General features: G+C 44.0%; 1 protein-coding gene across 2 annotated transcripts in view; it reads left to right on the forward strand.

Moving 5' to 3' along the window:
* chdh (choline dehydrogenase) overlaps positions 1-15,115 on the forward strand; it is a 43,348-nt gene extending 28,233 nt beyond the window's left edge. For both annotated transcript variants that reach the window (XM_078209624.1, XM_078209625.1), the window contains 3 exons: positions 1,587-1,729; positions 13,275-13,377; positions 14,442-15,115. In XM_078209624.1, coding sequence (XP_078065750.1) covers positions 1,587-1,729; positions 13,275-13,377; positions 14,442-14,845 — 650 coding nt within the window. In that variant the 3' untranslated portion in view covers positions 14,846-15,115. The remainder of the gene's footprint in view (positions 1-1,586; positions 1,730-13,274; positions 13,378-14,441) is intronic.
* Positions 15,116-16,304: the final 1,189 nt, after the last annotated feature.

Raw genomic sequence — 16,304 nt, forward strand, 5'->3', positions numbered from 1 at the left:
GTTTCAAATGAACTGCTGGGATACTGAATCTGTACAGCTTGCACAGATGTGGATACCCAGTGAAACAATACTGTACACAGCTGGTGTACAAGTAAATTATGGTGGTTTTTGCTGTAACTTAACTGCCACAGTGATCTCTGGTATCATGGTCACAATGCGTTCTGATGCAAAGGAAGATGATCTACTGTGTATCTTTACCAAAGAGTGTGCAGAAAGTAATGGTGAAAATCCAGAGCAAACAAAGGAGTTCGACTGCCTGACGGAGGAGCTAAGGCCAATTAGCAAAAGGGACAGAGATAAAATTACTTTTCTGAATAGCCCTGAATATACACATATAAAGTTTTATCCTCCTGATCCTGCCTAGCTCTGTGAGTACATTGCCAGAGGTAATTTATCATTGTAATGACAGAATTGAGCTCGGACTTGGAATTAAAGCAGGATTAAGGACTGAAGGAGAATTTTGGAAAGGAACGATGAAACAGCTGAACAACAGCAGTGTGTCACGAATTTGATGGGAGAAGAAGGAATGTTCAATGGTGGAAGACAAGGACTGAAATGAACTATTATGCTGTTATGTTGCATGTTTTGATTTTACAAAATGTATGTATATCCATTGTAGAGTATTAGTAGTGTGAAATAAACCAGTTTTGAAAAATGAAGCCATCTTTGAATATTGATGGTTCATTTTCTTTCTCAAAGGGGGAGATGTGACAGTACTGTGCCTTTAAGAAATGTATTTTAATCATGTTTGTCTCTAGGATTTTGTCGTCACCATGTTGTCTGCAACTGGTATCCTTTGTTACTGAAACAATATAATGGACATCATGCTGAATGCTGACTTTACTCTGAACTAATGCAAGTCCTGTGCTTTTTAGTGTCCCTTGGCAATGCTGAGTGAGCTTGATTGAGAGGTTAGGTGATATGCATAGGGACAGCTCTTTTTTCACAGAGTATTCCAAGCTTTTAGTTTGTATTTTTTCCTCAGTTGTTGCTGGAAGCTGGTGGATGAAAGCAGTGTCTCTCTCTCTCTCTCCCTCCCTCTCCAGAGGCTTTCTGTAAGTTCTAAGACTGGGAAGCCTCAGAGATTTGACCCAACATTCAAAAGACCAATTCACATAAGTGTTAAAAGCTGCAAATCCAGCATCACGCGAGCATACTTGCTTTTTGTGCTAAGTCTGAAGAAGGGTCTATGTCTGTGGGATGCTGTTTAACTTGGAACAGCAGAGATAGCTAGCTGTCAGGAGTTATACTGTTATGTTTACATTTTGTAATTGGTAAACGTTATGCTAATTATTTTTGTTATATTTTAACTGTGTTCTTAAATAAACTTTGTTTGATAAAAGCTTCCTAGTGGATCACTTGAATCATACCTAGAGTGAAACGCCTTATGCTCACCCATGGCAAAATCAAATGTAAAACATAGGCACTAGGCCAACTTCATAAAACACCTTGGAGTTACTGGCCTGGGTCTTAACAACTATGAAACATTGTGAATATAAATACTATTTGAACAATTCTTATAGTGAAATAGCAGCCTGTTTGCATTACTAAATGAAATCATTTTTAATACAAAATGTCTTCTTCAGGCGACGGAGCTACTGCTCACTTGGAAACTGGTGGGTTTATCAGAAGTCATCCTGGTGCAACTCATCCTGATATTCAGTTCCACTTTTTGCCGTCACAGGTGATTGACCATGGGAGGGTCTCACCTAACCTGGAGGCTTTTCAGGTGAGGCCTTTTTCTGGAGGAGTTTTCTAAAGATTATAAGCTGAAATAAGCACAATTAAACATAGTCTGAAATTTAACAGAAAATATAACCTTTCTTCAGCTCACTTGGCATTGATATTAAGTTGTACTTTACAGCCACAAAACAGTGCTCTTTTACGATTCATATGAAATATAGCAGTGAGAGCATTACAGTGACTTCTGTTATTAGTACTGCAACTTGTAATGTGTTTAAAATTATTATTCACAAAATTCTGTTGAGTCTTTAATAGTTGCAGTAAGAGTAATTTTAAAAATAAAAGGCTGCAATTTAGTTTGTGTTCAACTGATCACCATGAACCAGAAGCTTTCAGTCGTGGCGAATTATGTCAGTAGTCTGACTAGTATGAAATGGAAATGCATATATTTCTCCCAGTCATAATTTTATTTAATATTTCATTGAAGTCTTTCTATGTTCATAAGTCGATCGTAAATCAGAATAAGAGTTTTGGGCATTCCCTAAATTTAGAAAAGATATACTGATTTAGTTTCAATGTAGGTTTAAAAATAGAATTAAAATGTATTTTTTCCAAAGTAACTGGCAGCACTAAGAAAGTCTATATGGCATTCTTTGGAGAATGACCCAAGTTTACACTATTTTTAGTTTGGTGAATTATTGATTGTGCTCCATGAGGAAAATCATGTAAATATTTGCTCCTTTGTGAAACGTTTTTATTTGGATTCTGCCTTTAGTTCTTTTCTGTTACCAGAGCTAGAATTTCTGAGGGAGGAGAGAGTGTGAAATTGCTGCTTGGCCAGGATTCTCTCTGGGCTCCTCCCCACTCTGACCCCGATGTTAAACTGGAGTGGACAGGGCCTTGGACAGGAAGCTCAACATTGTCTTAGTTAAGGCTCTTAAAGTGGCCAATTAATGGACACCTAAGGGCCATTTCCTCTCAGCCTCAATTGTTAGGCTGGTCGGCAGACTGTAGCACCATGGGGGGAACTCGGAAATAAAGATTTTGGGCGGGAAAGAGCACCCCGTCTCCATCAGAAGCCTCCTTCTGATTGCGACTGATCCCACCCTAACCACTTAACGCGCGATGATCTCCGGACTTCCCTCCAATCTATTCATCGAGACCCCCACTGATCACCAATCTCTCTCTCCACAATCCCCCCCATTCTGAGGGGTGAGGGGAAGGTGTGTTAGTGGTGGAATCATGCTGGAGTTTTAAAGTAACGTTTATTTATTAGCCACAAGTAAGGTTTACATTAACACTATAATGAAGTTACTGTGAAATTCCCCTAGTCACCACATTCCGGCACCTGTTCGGGTCAATGCACCTAACCAGCATGTCTTTCAGAATGTGGGAGGAACCCGGAGGAAACCCACGCAGACAAACGTGCAAACTCCACACAGTCACCCAAGCTGGGAATCGAACCCGGGTCACTGGTGCTGTGAGGCAGCAGTGCTAACCACTGTGCCACCATAAGGTTAGAGGAAATGGCAGAGGAGGATGTGGAGGCTAGTGTAGTGAAAATTGAGGACAAAATGTGCCCTGTCATGTTTCCAGGAGGGAGGGAAAGGGGTGAGGACAGAGGTGTGGGAGTTGGGTTGGACACAGTTATGGGCCTTGTCAACATGATGGGGTGGGAGGAACCTCGGTTGAGGAAAAAAGCAGATGTGTCAGAAGCGGTGTTTTCGAAGGTGGCATCATCGGAACAGACGCAGCGGTGGAGAAATTGGGAGAATGGGATGGTGTCCTTACAGGGAGCTGCAGTCAAGGTAGCTGTAGGAGTCGGTGGGTTTGTGATGAATATTGGTGGTCAGTCTATCACCAGAATTGGAGACATAGTGGTCAAGGAAGCTAAGGGAAGTTTCAGAGATGGATCATGTGAAGGTGAGAGGGGTGGAAATTGGAACCAAAATCGATAAATATTTCCACATCCAGATGAAAGCATGAAGTGGCACCACTATAGTCATCAATGTAATGGAAAAAGTGTCGTTGGAGAGGACCTGAGTAGGATCGTAACAAGGAATGTTTCACATACCCCACAAAAAGACAGGCATCACTGGGGCCCATGGCCACACCTTTTCTTTGCAGGAAGTGAGGCAAGTTAAAGGAGAAATTGTTGAGTGAGAGAACAAGTTCAACCAGGTGGAGGAGAATGGTGGTGGACAGGGATTACGGGGATTGTTCCGGCCTCTGCTCAAGGAGAGCCCTGAGACCCACCTGGTGGGGGATGGAGGTTTAGAGGGATTGGATGTCCGTAGTGAAGAGGAGGTGATTTGGCCATGAAGCTGGATATTGTTGATGTGCCATAGGGCATTAGAGGAATTGTGGATGTAGGTGGGAAGAGGAGTGAGAATAGCATCAAGGTAGGAGGAAATGAGTTCAGTGGGGCTGGAACAGGCTGATACAATGGGTCTACTGAGACAGTCCTGTTTGTGGATTTTGGGAAGGAGGAAGAAGCGGGCTGTTTGGGGTTGGGGGATTGTTACGGTTGAAAGCTGTAGAGGGAAGATCTCCAGAGGTGATCAGGTCAGTGACAGTCCTGGAAACAATGGCTTGGTATTCAGTGATGGGGTCATGGTCCAGGGGGAGGTAGGAGGAAGTGTCTGGGAGTTGGCGTTCAGCCTCTCCGAGGTAAAGATCAGTACGTCGAGCAACAGCACCACCCTTGTCTGGAGGTTTGATAGCAAAGTCACAGTTGGATTTGAGAGAAAGGAGCGCAGCAAGTTCAAAAGTAGACAGGTTGGACTCGATGTGAGGAGTAGAGAAATTGAGACGGCCAATGTCATGCTGATAATTCTCAATAAAAAGAGCAGGTAGAGGGCGAGAGGGAGGAATCCAGTTTAGGAAAGAACTGGAGGCGGATCTGTTGAAAAGGCAGGATGGGAGGACTCATGCCCAAAGAAGTGAGCACGGAGATGAAGGTAAAGAGTTCAACATCGTGCCAAGCCCGAAATTCATTGAGGTGAGGGCGTAAGGGGATAAAACTGAGTCCTTCACTGAAGATTCAGCACCAGAGAGGGCAGGTCAGATGGTACAGTGAATACATGACAAGGGCTGGATTAGGAGGAAGAGTGGGGTCAGAGAGATGGAAAGGTGTGGAGGGGCCCGGATGGGATTGACATCTGTAAGTTACTGGAGCTTGTGTTCCTTAACACCTGAAAGGAAGAGAAAAAGCTTCTTGTTAAGGTGTGGGATGAGACAAGGGGCCCGAAAACGGGCGCGAAATCGCGGTAAAGTTGGGCGTCGGGCCTATACCGCGATCGGCACCCGATTCCGAGCAGATCGCGGCTTTACCAACACCCGATTCGGGCGCGGGTCCGGCCCACGCCCGAATTGGGCGGCCCGACGATTTCAATGCACTTGCATGCATTTAAATCGACTTAATGAACCGCGTGCCCAACCCTACCGCCAAATCCTACTTTACTGTTTTCTGGTCCGTTCCGCATCCGCGCTGTAAGCGACCTGCAAAATAAAAGTCTGAAGTCATCGCTGCAGCTTCCAAAGAGCGGGGTCAGAGACTGCAACGGCTCTCTGACCCAGGTCATCCTCTGGTGAGGGGGGGTGAAGGAGGAGAAGGGGGCGGGACCCAGATCATCCTTTGGTCGGAGGGGGGTGGGACCCAGATCATCCTCTGGTCCGGGATGGGGAGGGGGGTCCGCTGCCACTCTGCGGGCGATCCCTCCACCCCACCGGAGGAACGAATCTCCCGGAGTGGACGTGCGGCCATGCCATCCCACAAAACCTTCAGGATGAAGTGATTCCTCGCTAAGAAGATGAAGCAGAACCGGCCGATTCCACAGTGGATCCGCATGAAAACCGGCTACAAGATCAGTACAAGTCCAAGAGGAGACACTGGAGAAGGACCAGGCTGGGCCTGTAAAGGGATACACCATCACTGCTACACTACCAGCCACAGCCATCTCTCCCGCACTCTTGCTCCTGCAGGGAAGAGTAATCTGTGGCTGGTAGTGTAGCAGTGATGGTGTATCCCTTTACAGGCCCAGCTTGGTCCTTCTCCAGTGTCTCCTCTTGGACTTGTACTGATCTTGTAGCCGGTTTTCATGCGGATCCTCTGTGGAATCGGCCGGTTCTGCTTCATCTTCTTAGCAAGGAATCGCACCCCCCCCCCCCCCCCCCCCCCCCCGACCAGAGGATGACCGTCAGAGAGCCGCTCTCTCCGCTTTCCGCTTTTTTTTTCTTTCGTGCCCGGGCACACTCTGTCAGATTTTTTTCGAACTGCGCATGCGCAGTTCAGAGCTCCGATCGGTCCGCCAGCGCTAAGCCCCGCCCACAGCGCGAATCGAACCGGAGCCGGCAAAACGCGTATGGGCGCGCTGGAAAGAGGATTCCAGGCACGGATCTAGTTGACGCCCAGATTCGGCACTTAGACTCAAAATGGTAAAATCAGGCCCAAAGAATTAAATGGAACTGGGGACAAGGACAGCTTTGAGAGAGGGTGAGTTGATGCTGCAAAAGAGAGAGGTTAAAGTTGTACATGTGGCAGTACATAGCACTGAGTGTGAATCTCAGAATGCAATGAGAACGACAGTTCAAGGAGGGTTGTATGTGCCGGAGATGCTTGTAATCCTGGGTGGATTGAAAATATGAGGAATGGAATTACAGTTGGAACCCACATCGGGTAAATCTGAGACAGCGACTCTCCACTGGCTGGAGTCATACCTAGCACAAATGGAGATAGTTATTATTATTGATGACCAATCGGCTCAATTGCGAACATCAGGATGTAGACAAGCCACATGAAGAGGTCATCGTACAGGAACAATGCAGGGAAACAGGCTAATCCGATAGCTATAAGGTTCTGGGAGGATTAAATGCAGACATATTCTCACAGTAGTTCATTTATTTTGTCGTTGCTGCCTGAAAGGCCCCGCCACCTTTTATCTCCCAAGAAATTCTGTAGCTGCTGCAGAGCCTGAACAGCATGTTCTCGCAAGTCCTCTGGCAACTCCACACAGTACAGTGCTTTCACCCGTACTACGGTAAAATGCTTGGCAGCTTACCAACTACACAGGGATGTACTCGTATCAGTCTGACACCTGATCAGTAAGGTGTCCTGATCTCACATGTCACTCCTTCAGTCAATACCAGATGGAAAGCTCATCAGGAGAGCACCGTATGTCCCATTGTCAGCTCTCCACACTGCAGAATGTTGAGATATCATTATGCTGCTGTCCCCGCCCCCATCACCAATCACACATCACGAAGCAGCAACCATTACCATCAAGATCATGCAGGAATGTTTTGAGGTTTGTTTACATTTTCTTCGCCGCGAGTGTCGTATCAGGAAAACGGTTGTCTGAGGTGCAACCACTCGGGACCCTGCATTCGCCAGAAGTCTGACAAGTCTCTGTCCTGGAAGACCTGTGCATTAGAGCAAAACTTATTCTCAACACAACAGTCAGTGAGTAATTCTTTCCTACATGGACTCTGCCGAGGCTTCAAAGTTGGATTTGCCTCGCATTCGGAGCTTCTTAGTCCTCGGGACGGTACAGCTCATGAGAACATTGAATTCCACATCAAGTTGAGTGCTGTGATTTTACCCAAGGACAACTTAAAACCTTGCGAAGGAACCATTCAAGTCCAAATAAAGATTGTGGGAGCACAGGAAACAGTGTTTCATCAAGCTGGACACACACCTCTGAAACCATACACGCTAACCCTTGCAGTCAAGTCTAAGATGCCTGTTGGATCTTTACTTGGCCAGTTCAGCATCATGTGTACGGAGAATACAAGTCACCAAAAAAGGTCAATTGGCATTAATCGCGGACACGACATCTTCCTGCAGAGAGGCATCAAAGCCTATGGACTTTGACGGCTTACACCACAGTGTTCAGAAACAGTTTCTCACACAGTAAAAGTCATTCTTGACGACACATTGAAGAGATGAATCCAATGAGACGATGACTACTCGTGCCATTCACAAACAACTGACATCATTGCAACAGCAGCATTACAATCCGTAACTTTGACGAGCACCTCTCCCGCGGTCAAAACATGCTTCCTGCGAGAAGAGGTTGACAGATGTATTGGCCAGGCAGGCAGTAATGTCACCAATAATGTGCATTGCCTGATGTGGATTTATAGACTACTCTGTGGTGAAAATGTGAGAGAATTTATGCAGTTGAAGTTCCTGATGGGGCTACATTGAGGGGCAACATTCCCGACCCTTAAATGACTGTGAAACATTGAATCAAGTGAATAAAAATGGAATCCATGAGCCCTGGAGGTGGATAGATTCAACATACATTTATAAAAGTGACAACTGTATGCAGCCAGTGAACGTCTGTGCCATCAGTACACACTCAATACTTTCTAATTTTTCTAACCCCACTATTACGATGAGGTATAGCAGCTGAGGTGGAAGCAACCTGCTGACTGCAATTTCCTGTTGACAGTGGTGACTTTGGCAGGCATCCAAAGGTGGGCCCTGATCTGTTATGGGTTCCCTGCAGCAAGTAACGCATCTCCTGACTTCCCAAAACCTGTCCACCATCTACAAGGATTGTGATGGAATGTTTTCCACTGACCTGGATAAGTGAAACTCTAACAAAACTCAAAAGAAACATGACAACATCCGAGACAAAGCAGGCCGCTTGATTGGCACCCAATCCACAAACATTCACTCCCTCTACTACCCGACGGACAGTGGCAGCAGTATGTACCATCAACAAGAGGCATTGCAGGAACTCAGCAAGGCTCCTTCAAAGTCATCTTCCAAATACACGATTGCTACCATCTAGCAGGATAAGGGTAACAGATGCCTGGGAACACCACTCCCTGGAATTTCCCCTCCAACTCGCACATCATCCTGACTCAGAAACATATCACCGTTCCTTTACTGTCGCTGGGTCAAAATCCTGGAACTCCCTCCCTAACATCACAGTGGGCGTACCTACACCTCAGGGACTACAGCGGTTCAAGAGTCAGCTCACCACCATCTTCTCGAGGGCAATTGGGGATGGGCAATAAATGCTGGCCATGTCGACGACACTCATATCTCATGAAAGAATAAACAGAACATTATCTCTGTGCTGTTGGAGCAAGTACATAAAACTTGGAACTTGTTCAATTTGTTCATTGCCAGCAGTTCAGAAGTGATCCATGATGATTAGTTCATTCTATCTGAATTTAGTCATATTTTATCGGAACAATTTCAAGTTTAAAACATGCATTTTCATCTCTGAAAATAATCTGTAAATTGTACAACGCGCTGTAGTGAAAGATCTGTACAAAGATCATTCTGATTGAAGTTTTTTGGAGAGTTCAAATGCCCCACATTTAACTTAAAAGGAAGTTGAGCAGTTAGACTTTAACAGCTGCAAAAGAAAAACACCCATGAATTGCAACTGCAGCCAAGTATTGTTGTAAACTCTGTCTGGTTCCAAACTAATTGAACACCATCCTTTCTTTTCCTTTGATTATTTCCTAGATAACGAAAAGATTTTGTTTGAAAGACTGCGTACATTAAGCTTACAAAACAGCAAACTCTAAAATGGAAACACAGGAGTGTGATTAAGGCCAATCATTTTTAAACAAGGAAAAAGCATAACATGGAATCCCTACAATGCAGAAGGAGGCCATTCCGCCCATCGAGTCTGCACTGACTCTCTAAAAGAGCATCTAACCCAGGCCCACTCCCCCACTCCTATGCTCGTTATCTCACAGATTCACCATGGCTAATCCACCTAACCTACACGTGTTTGGACACTTGACAGATAATTTAACGTGGCCAATCCATCTTGTCTGCATATCTTTGGATTGTGGGAGGAAACCATAGCACCCGGAGGAAACCCATGCAGACACGGGAAGAACATGCAAACTCCAGACAGATGGTCTCCCAAGGCTGGAATCGAACCCGGGTCCCTGGAGCTGTGAGACTAACTACTTTCCAGCCCTTTGCTGCTCAGCTGCTGGAAGAGAATCACCACCCCCCCCACCCCGCCCCCGCAGATGGAAGGATATACTTGGGGAGCACAGAGAAGAGAGGGCACCATTTCTCATAGAATCCCTACAATGCAGGAGGAGGCCATTTGATCATTGAGCCTGCACCAATCCTACCCAGGGCCTATCCCTGTAACCCCACATATTTACCCTGCTAGTCCCCCTGACACTTAAGAGGCAATTTAGTATGGCCAATCAACCTAACCCGCACATCTTTGGAATGTGGGAGGAAACCGGAGCACCCAGAGGAAACCCACGCAGACATGGGGAGAACATGCAAACTTCACACACCTGAGGCCAGAATTGAACCCGGGTCCCTGGCGCTGTGAGGCAGCAATGCTAACCATTGTGCAGCCCCACATGTCAGCTATCCCATATTACCACATTGGTGGCTCCCAGTCACCCCTGTTGTTGACAAACTCAGCAACAATTTACTCCCATTTCCAACAGATCCAAAAACAAGTGTTAATGAGTTCTAAGTTTTTACCTTCTATTGGAGGTGAGAGACTATTTATAAATCTAAAAGTCAAGGCCATAGAGCAGTGTAGCAATTTTGATATGGATGAGCAAAGCGTGACTGAAAAGAGTAGAGATTTAATGGTAATTAATAGGACTAAAAGCCAAAAATATTCCTCCTGGACCCTGATGGCCTATGTCCTAGCGTTCTATAAGAGATAGCCCCAAAAATAGTGGATGCATTGGTTGTGAACTTTCAAATTTTCCTCGGTTCAGGAGTGGCCTCATAAGGTAACTAAAGTAACACGGCGATTCAAAAAAGGAGAGCAAAATTGAACGCAGACCAATTAATCTGGCATCAGACATCGAGAAAATATGGAACTCATAAGGAAGTGGGTTCAATGTAATTTAGAAAATCTTAATATAATTAGAGTAAAATTGTTTTCTGAAAGGAAAATTTTATTTAAAAATCGATTAGAGCTTTTGCATATGCACTTAGCAAAGTAGACAAAGGGGAACCAGTGGGTGTTTGTATTTTGCAAAGGCATTTGGAAAGATGCAGCATAAAAGCTTTTACACAAGAGAAAAATTCATGGAACACTCAATATTTAGCACAGATAGATTGGTTGAAGGACAGCAAACAAAGAGTAGGAATAAGTAGGTCATTTTCAGATTGCTAGCCTGTTACTGATGAGATACAGTAAGGATCAGAGACTATAGATGGTTAGAGTGTGATGCTAATAATGCCAAGGTTGCAGGTTCCATTTCTGCATTAGCCAGCAAGATTTTTCCAAAAAGAATTGCATCTGTGTTTACAGATTGCTAGTCATCAATATTCAGGAAAGTTTTGAAAATGCCAGGTTGTTAACAGTTGTACTTTAAACTGTCCATTTATTTCTAAAAGAGAGTTGAGGTCTCATGGATAACTGATTAGCATTTCTACCTGGGTATAGGGACCATGGCTTACATGTTTTTAATGCATTCATGGGATGTGGACGTCACTGGCTGGGCCAGCCATTTATTGCCCATCTTGAGGGTGTTTGAACCAACCATCTTGCTGTTGATCTGGAGTCACATACAGGCCAGACCAGGTATGGACAACAGATTTCCTTCCCTAAAGGACATTAGTGAACCAGATGGGTTTTTATAATAATTTACATTAGACTTTTAATTCCAGATTTATTTTGAATTCAAATTTCACCATCTGCCCTGGTGGGATTTGAACCTTGGGTTTCTGGATTACTAGTCCAGTGACGATACCACAACCCCACTGCTTCCCCATGCCATGGAGATGGACTTTAAGAGGGATTAGAGCCCATAGGGAACTATCGTGCAGTCGGGTTGCAAGCTTCTTTTTTAATAAAAAAAACAATCTTCCAGGATCCGAGAGAAGGCAGCTGGAGTCCAGGGGACATATTTTCCCATTCTGCCCGCCACGGGAATCGTAGTGGGCGAGGGGCGGAGCATGGAAAGGTCAGCTGACCTCAGGTGGGATTTTCCAGTTTTGGGGCGAGCACAGCCGGAAAATCCCGCCCCAAGAGTCTCAATATTTCACTGCTCAGGAATGCGGGTGGAAGTTCACCCTCAAAATGAAAAGGACAAACTCATGAGAATTTGAAATGAGGCTAGAGGATTGTGCTTGAGGGTCTCCAAGAGGAGGCGCCACTGAGGAAGACAGTTCTGGGTTAAAAATGGTCAGGCTGGGAAGGGAAAGGAATGGATGTAAACCATCGGGAGCTAAGAATCATCACTAAGAACACAGGTCTGGGTTAGGGAAAAGCAAATGTGCATTTAAAGGAGCAGTGTGAAGTATACCTGTTAAGTGGGTTTTTGTATTAAAAGTAAAAGGGGAAAGTTTAGTTATGTAGTTTATGAGTTGCCTACAGTAGTGTTTAGTCAAGAGTGATTTTAGTCGGTTGTTGTATGTAATCTTCTTGTTTCATCTTTTCAGCTATCAACTGGAAGTTTGAATTCTTTTTTTAAAGTTATCATTATCTACAGGATTTATAACAATTACAATAAAAGTGAACAACCTTTTTCTTGTTCTGTCACAATTGATCTTATTGAATTTTCTTTTTAAACTGTCAGTGCTGATGATGGGATTAAAGATATTGATTTGAAAAGTTTACTGAGTGCAATGGTTACTAAATTCTGAGAAGGCAGAGAAAGATTAAATCAAAATAGAGCAGCACGGTAGCACAGTGGTTAGCACTGTTGCTTCACAGCTCCAGGGACCTGGGTTCGATTCCCGGCTTGGGTCACTGTCTGTGTGGAGTTTGCACATTCTCCTCGTGTCTGCGTGGGTTTACTCCGGGTGCTCCGGTTTCCTCTCACAGTCCAAAGATGTGTGGATTAGGTTGATTGGCTATGCTAAAATTGCCCCTTAGTGTCCTGAGATGCGTAGGTTAGAGGGATTAGCGGGTAAATGTATAGGATATGGGAGTCGGGCCTGGGTGGGATTGTGGTCGGTGCAGACTCAATGGGCCGAATGGCCTGTTGCTGCACTGTAGGGTTTCTATGATTCTATGATAAGTGTAGTTGCGGGGGTTAAGATCAGTGTCAATTAGGTTAACATTGAATAGAAGATGGGTTAAAAACATGACATTGTTACTGTTTGATGCACAGCACAGTAATAACTGAGGCATGAAATTCTTTGAGCGCTCTTCCCCATCCACGGAACTAAAATGAAGAGAAAATAAAACGAAGTACAAACAGGTTAATGAGTTTGTATAATCTGTTGAAAGCTAACAAGACTATTCAAGGCTTGCCATACTAATGGAAAACCTTGGGAATGGATGAAAGTTATTCTTGGGATCAGCCAAATATTATGGAAGTAGATTATTATCTTGTCATCATCCTGTTAATATCCAAAAAGGAGATTGTTTGCGGGACTAAAATTGTGTCGGGACTTGACTCAGTGATTTACCATTGAAAGTCCACCTATTCTGAATTTTAAGCAGAAAGTTATAAAGTCCCGCTTCCTTCTGAAGGTATTGTAAATGATTATATTTGACACTGTATTAAGTTTAACTTTTTATATTTTGTACAGCACAAATTGAAGCTTTAAAGAAATAGAATTATAGGATGACGTACACAGCAAAATTGATCCCTTTTTTTCATTTGACATCTGTTAGGTTCATGTGGGCCCAATGAGACCCACAAGTGTTGGTTGGCTGAAGCTGAAGAGTGCAAACCCTAAAGACCATCCAATTATTGAACCAAACTACTTATCTACCGGTGGGTTTTTTTCTATTTTACAGTCATAGCTTACTATTCTTATATATTTGTATAATGCTTCAACAAATATGCTGATGTGGCATAATCTTTTTGGAAGAAAAAGCTGATTTTGTTTGAAAATAGCCAGCGTTATATCGTGGTTCCCCAGTATTGGCTAGCTTCAATGGGTGGCATTTTACAGGCCCTTCTGGGATGGGTTGGGAGGCAGAAAGGCTGGCAAGATTCTGCAAAGACATCCTGACATCTTGCTGCCTCTACGCATCTTGCCAGCGGTGATGAAGTTGACAGAATGCACATGGAGACCTCCCAGAAAGCTCCAGGGAGAGGACCCTAACGCACCTACCCCCAGCAACAATGGCTGCCTCAGCAGCAACAATGCTCCCCGTGCTCCATGATGCCCCGTCACCAATCACAGCTTCCTTAACCTACCTGAAATCTCTTAAGTGTGCCTGGCCATTGAGGTGCCTTCTCCTTGCAGCTACAGCTTGAGAAATGGCTGTTGAGCTGCCAGTTCCCTGAGCCCCAGGTATCGCCACTTATAGAATTCTCAGCTTTGGCCCTGGCAGTCTGCCAAATTCTGCTAATGGGGTGGGATTCTCTGATCTCCCCACGGCGTGATTCTCGTGGTGAGGGGCAGCGTGTCGTTCACCAGCAGCATGATCTTCTGGTCCTGCTGCTGTCACCACACCACCGGGAAACCCACAACAGGCTGTGCCGTCGGCAGGTCAAGAAGATCTCGCCGGTGTGAACAGCCAGAAAATTCCAGCTAATGTTTAAATGTTGAACTTTTTTTCTTGTTCGGAATTTTTAAAGAAATGAAAATCTTAGGCTGGAATTTTACCACATCGAGGCTCGCAGAACGGAAATCTCCATTGGCCTCGGGTGGGATTTTACAATCTCGCCCGAGCAAGGTCGTAAAATCCCACCCTAAGTTGTAGAATGCTGCCCTTGTTAGACAAAGTATATTAATCTAAATGAAAATAAGCTTCTGCTGTATTTGTATTTTACATATTTGCAGCAAATTATATACTTTTGTTTCATTTATATAATTCTTCATTTTGCAGAAACTGATGTCCTGGAACTTCGTCAATCGGTGAAGCTAACTAGGGAGATTTTTGCTCAAAAGGCCTTTGATAGGTACCGTGGTCGAGAGATCACACCTGGCAGCCATGCACAGTCGGATAAGGAGATTGATGCTTTTGTGAGAGAAAAGGCTGATAGTGCATACCATCCATCGTGCACCTGTAAAATGGGCCAACCTTCTGATCCCATGGCAGTTGTTGACCCTGAGACTAGAGTTATAGGGGTGGAGAACTTACGGGTTGTAGATTCTTCTATAATGCCAAGTGTTGTTAGTGGCAACCTAAATGCCCCCACAATCATGTTGGCTGAGAAGGCTGCTGACATAATCAAGGGATGCCCATCATTGTGTGACAAAGATGTTCCTGTTTATAAACCCAAATCTTAGACATTTGGTGGTACAAAAGTGCCACATATTAAATGCTGTCCTATTACATGAGGAAAGGTTGATGTTTTCTCATCAGTGTAAAGGCCAGTAAAATATCTAAAATCATACTTAATATAGAGAAAAAAACCTCAATACTTGTTAATGGTCTGTTTGATACAACATTCCTTGAATTCAACCTCGCTTTATATTTTGTGTGTTCTTTTTATTTTACTTTCTATTAAATTTCCCTTTGTTGGGTCAATCACAAATTAAACAGCATATTTTACTTAATATTGTCTCCAATGTTATGTCTGATGTCATGAACATGATTGAGCTCCAACCAAAGTAATAGGGCTTTTGGTATTTTTATGCATCGGTTGTTAAAATTCTACTCTGAGATTGCATGTGCTGTCACGTTTATTCAGAGCTTGATGTGGGTGCTTGTGTAAGACTATTCAAAGTTAAATTTACCTTTTTAGTTTAATTATTATTTGCCTGTTGATTCATGTAATGTTGAAGTTGATTTGTGGTAAAGCAAAAGCCACAAAAGGTGAAAACGTGCCAATTCCCCCACAAGGATTACACCGGGAGTGAATGGAAATGAATGATACTATAGATTCCTCAGCCAATGGTTATAATATCAAGATAAAAGCAAAATACTGCAGATTCTGGAATCTGAAACAAAAAAACAGAAAATGCTGGAAAATGTCAGCAGGTCTGACAGCATCTGTGGAGAGAGAATAGAGGCAATGGTTCGAGTCTGGATGACCCTTCGTCAGAATGCACATTGTTCGTTTATCCCAGCTTGAAGTTTGTCAAAGCCTATTTTATATATCTTTCAGGTTTAGAGAAACATTAGTATGGAAATTCAACTCTCAGCTGTGCATTTTGCTGCTCTTTGAAATCTCAACTATCTTGCCTTTAACCTCCATACACTACACTGTTTCTGCACGTATTGATCTCATAACCACACACTCACCTCCAGCTTTGATATCCTAATCCCTATTAAAAACGGTTACTCTGTCTCACCCTAATAATTCTCCCTAACGTGACCCTTATATCTGGTTCCTTAGGGACCAAGACTTGTTTATATTTATTCTTGGAATCACTGCATCACTGGCAAGGCTAGTATTTATTGCCCTTAAGAAGGTGGTAGTTAGCTACCTCCTTGAATCATCGAATCCCTACAGTGCAGAAGGAAACCATTCAGCCCATCGAGCCTGCACCGACAACAATCCCACCCAGGCCCTATCCCGCTAATCCTCCTGAAACTAGGGTCAATTTAGCATAGCCAATCAATCTAACCTACGCCCCTTTGGAATCGCTACAGTCCGTGTGGTATAGGCAAACCCACAAATACTGTTAGGAAGGGAGTTCCAGGATTTTGACCCAGTGACAGTGAAGGGACAGTGAGATAATTCCAAGTCAGGATGATGTGTGGCTTGGAGGAAGAAACTTGCAAGTCATGGTATTCTCAGTC

The sequence above is a fragment of the Mustelus asterias genome, chromosome 3 (genome assembly GCF_964213995.1).
Source record: "Mustelus asterias chromosome 3, sMusAst1.hap1.1, whole genome shotgun sequence".
Lineage (NCBI taxonomy): Eukaryota > Metazoa > Chordata > Chondrichthyes > Carcharhiniformes > Triakidae > Mustelus > Mustelus asterias.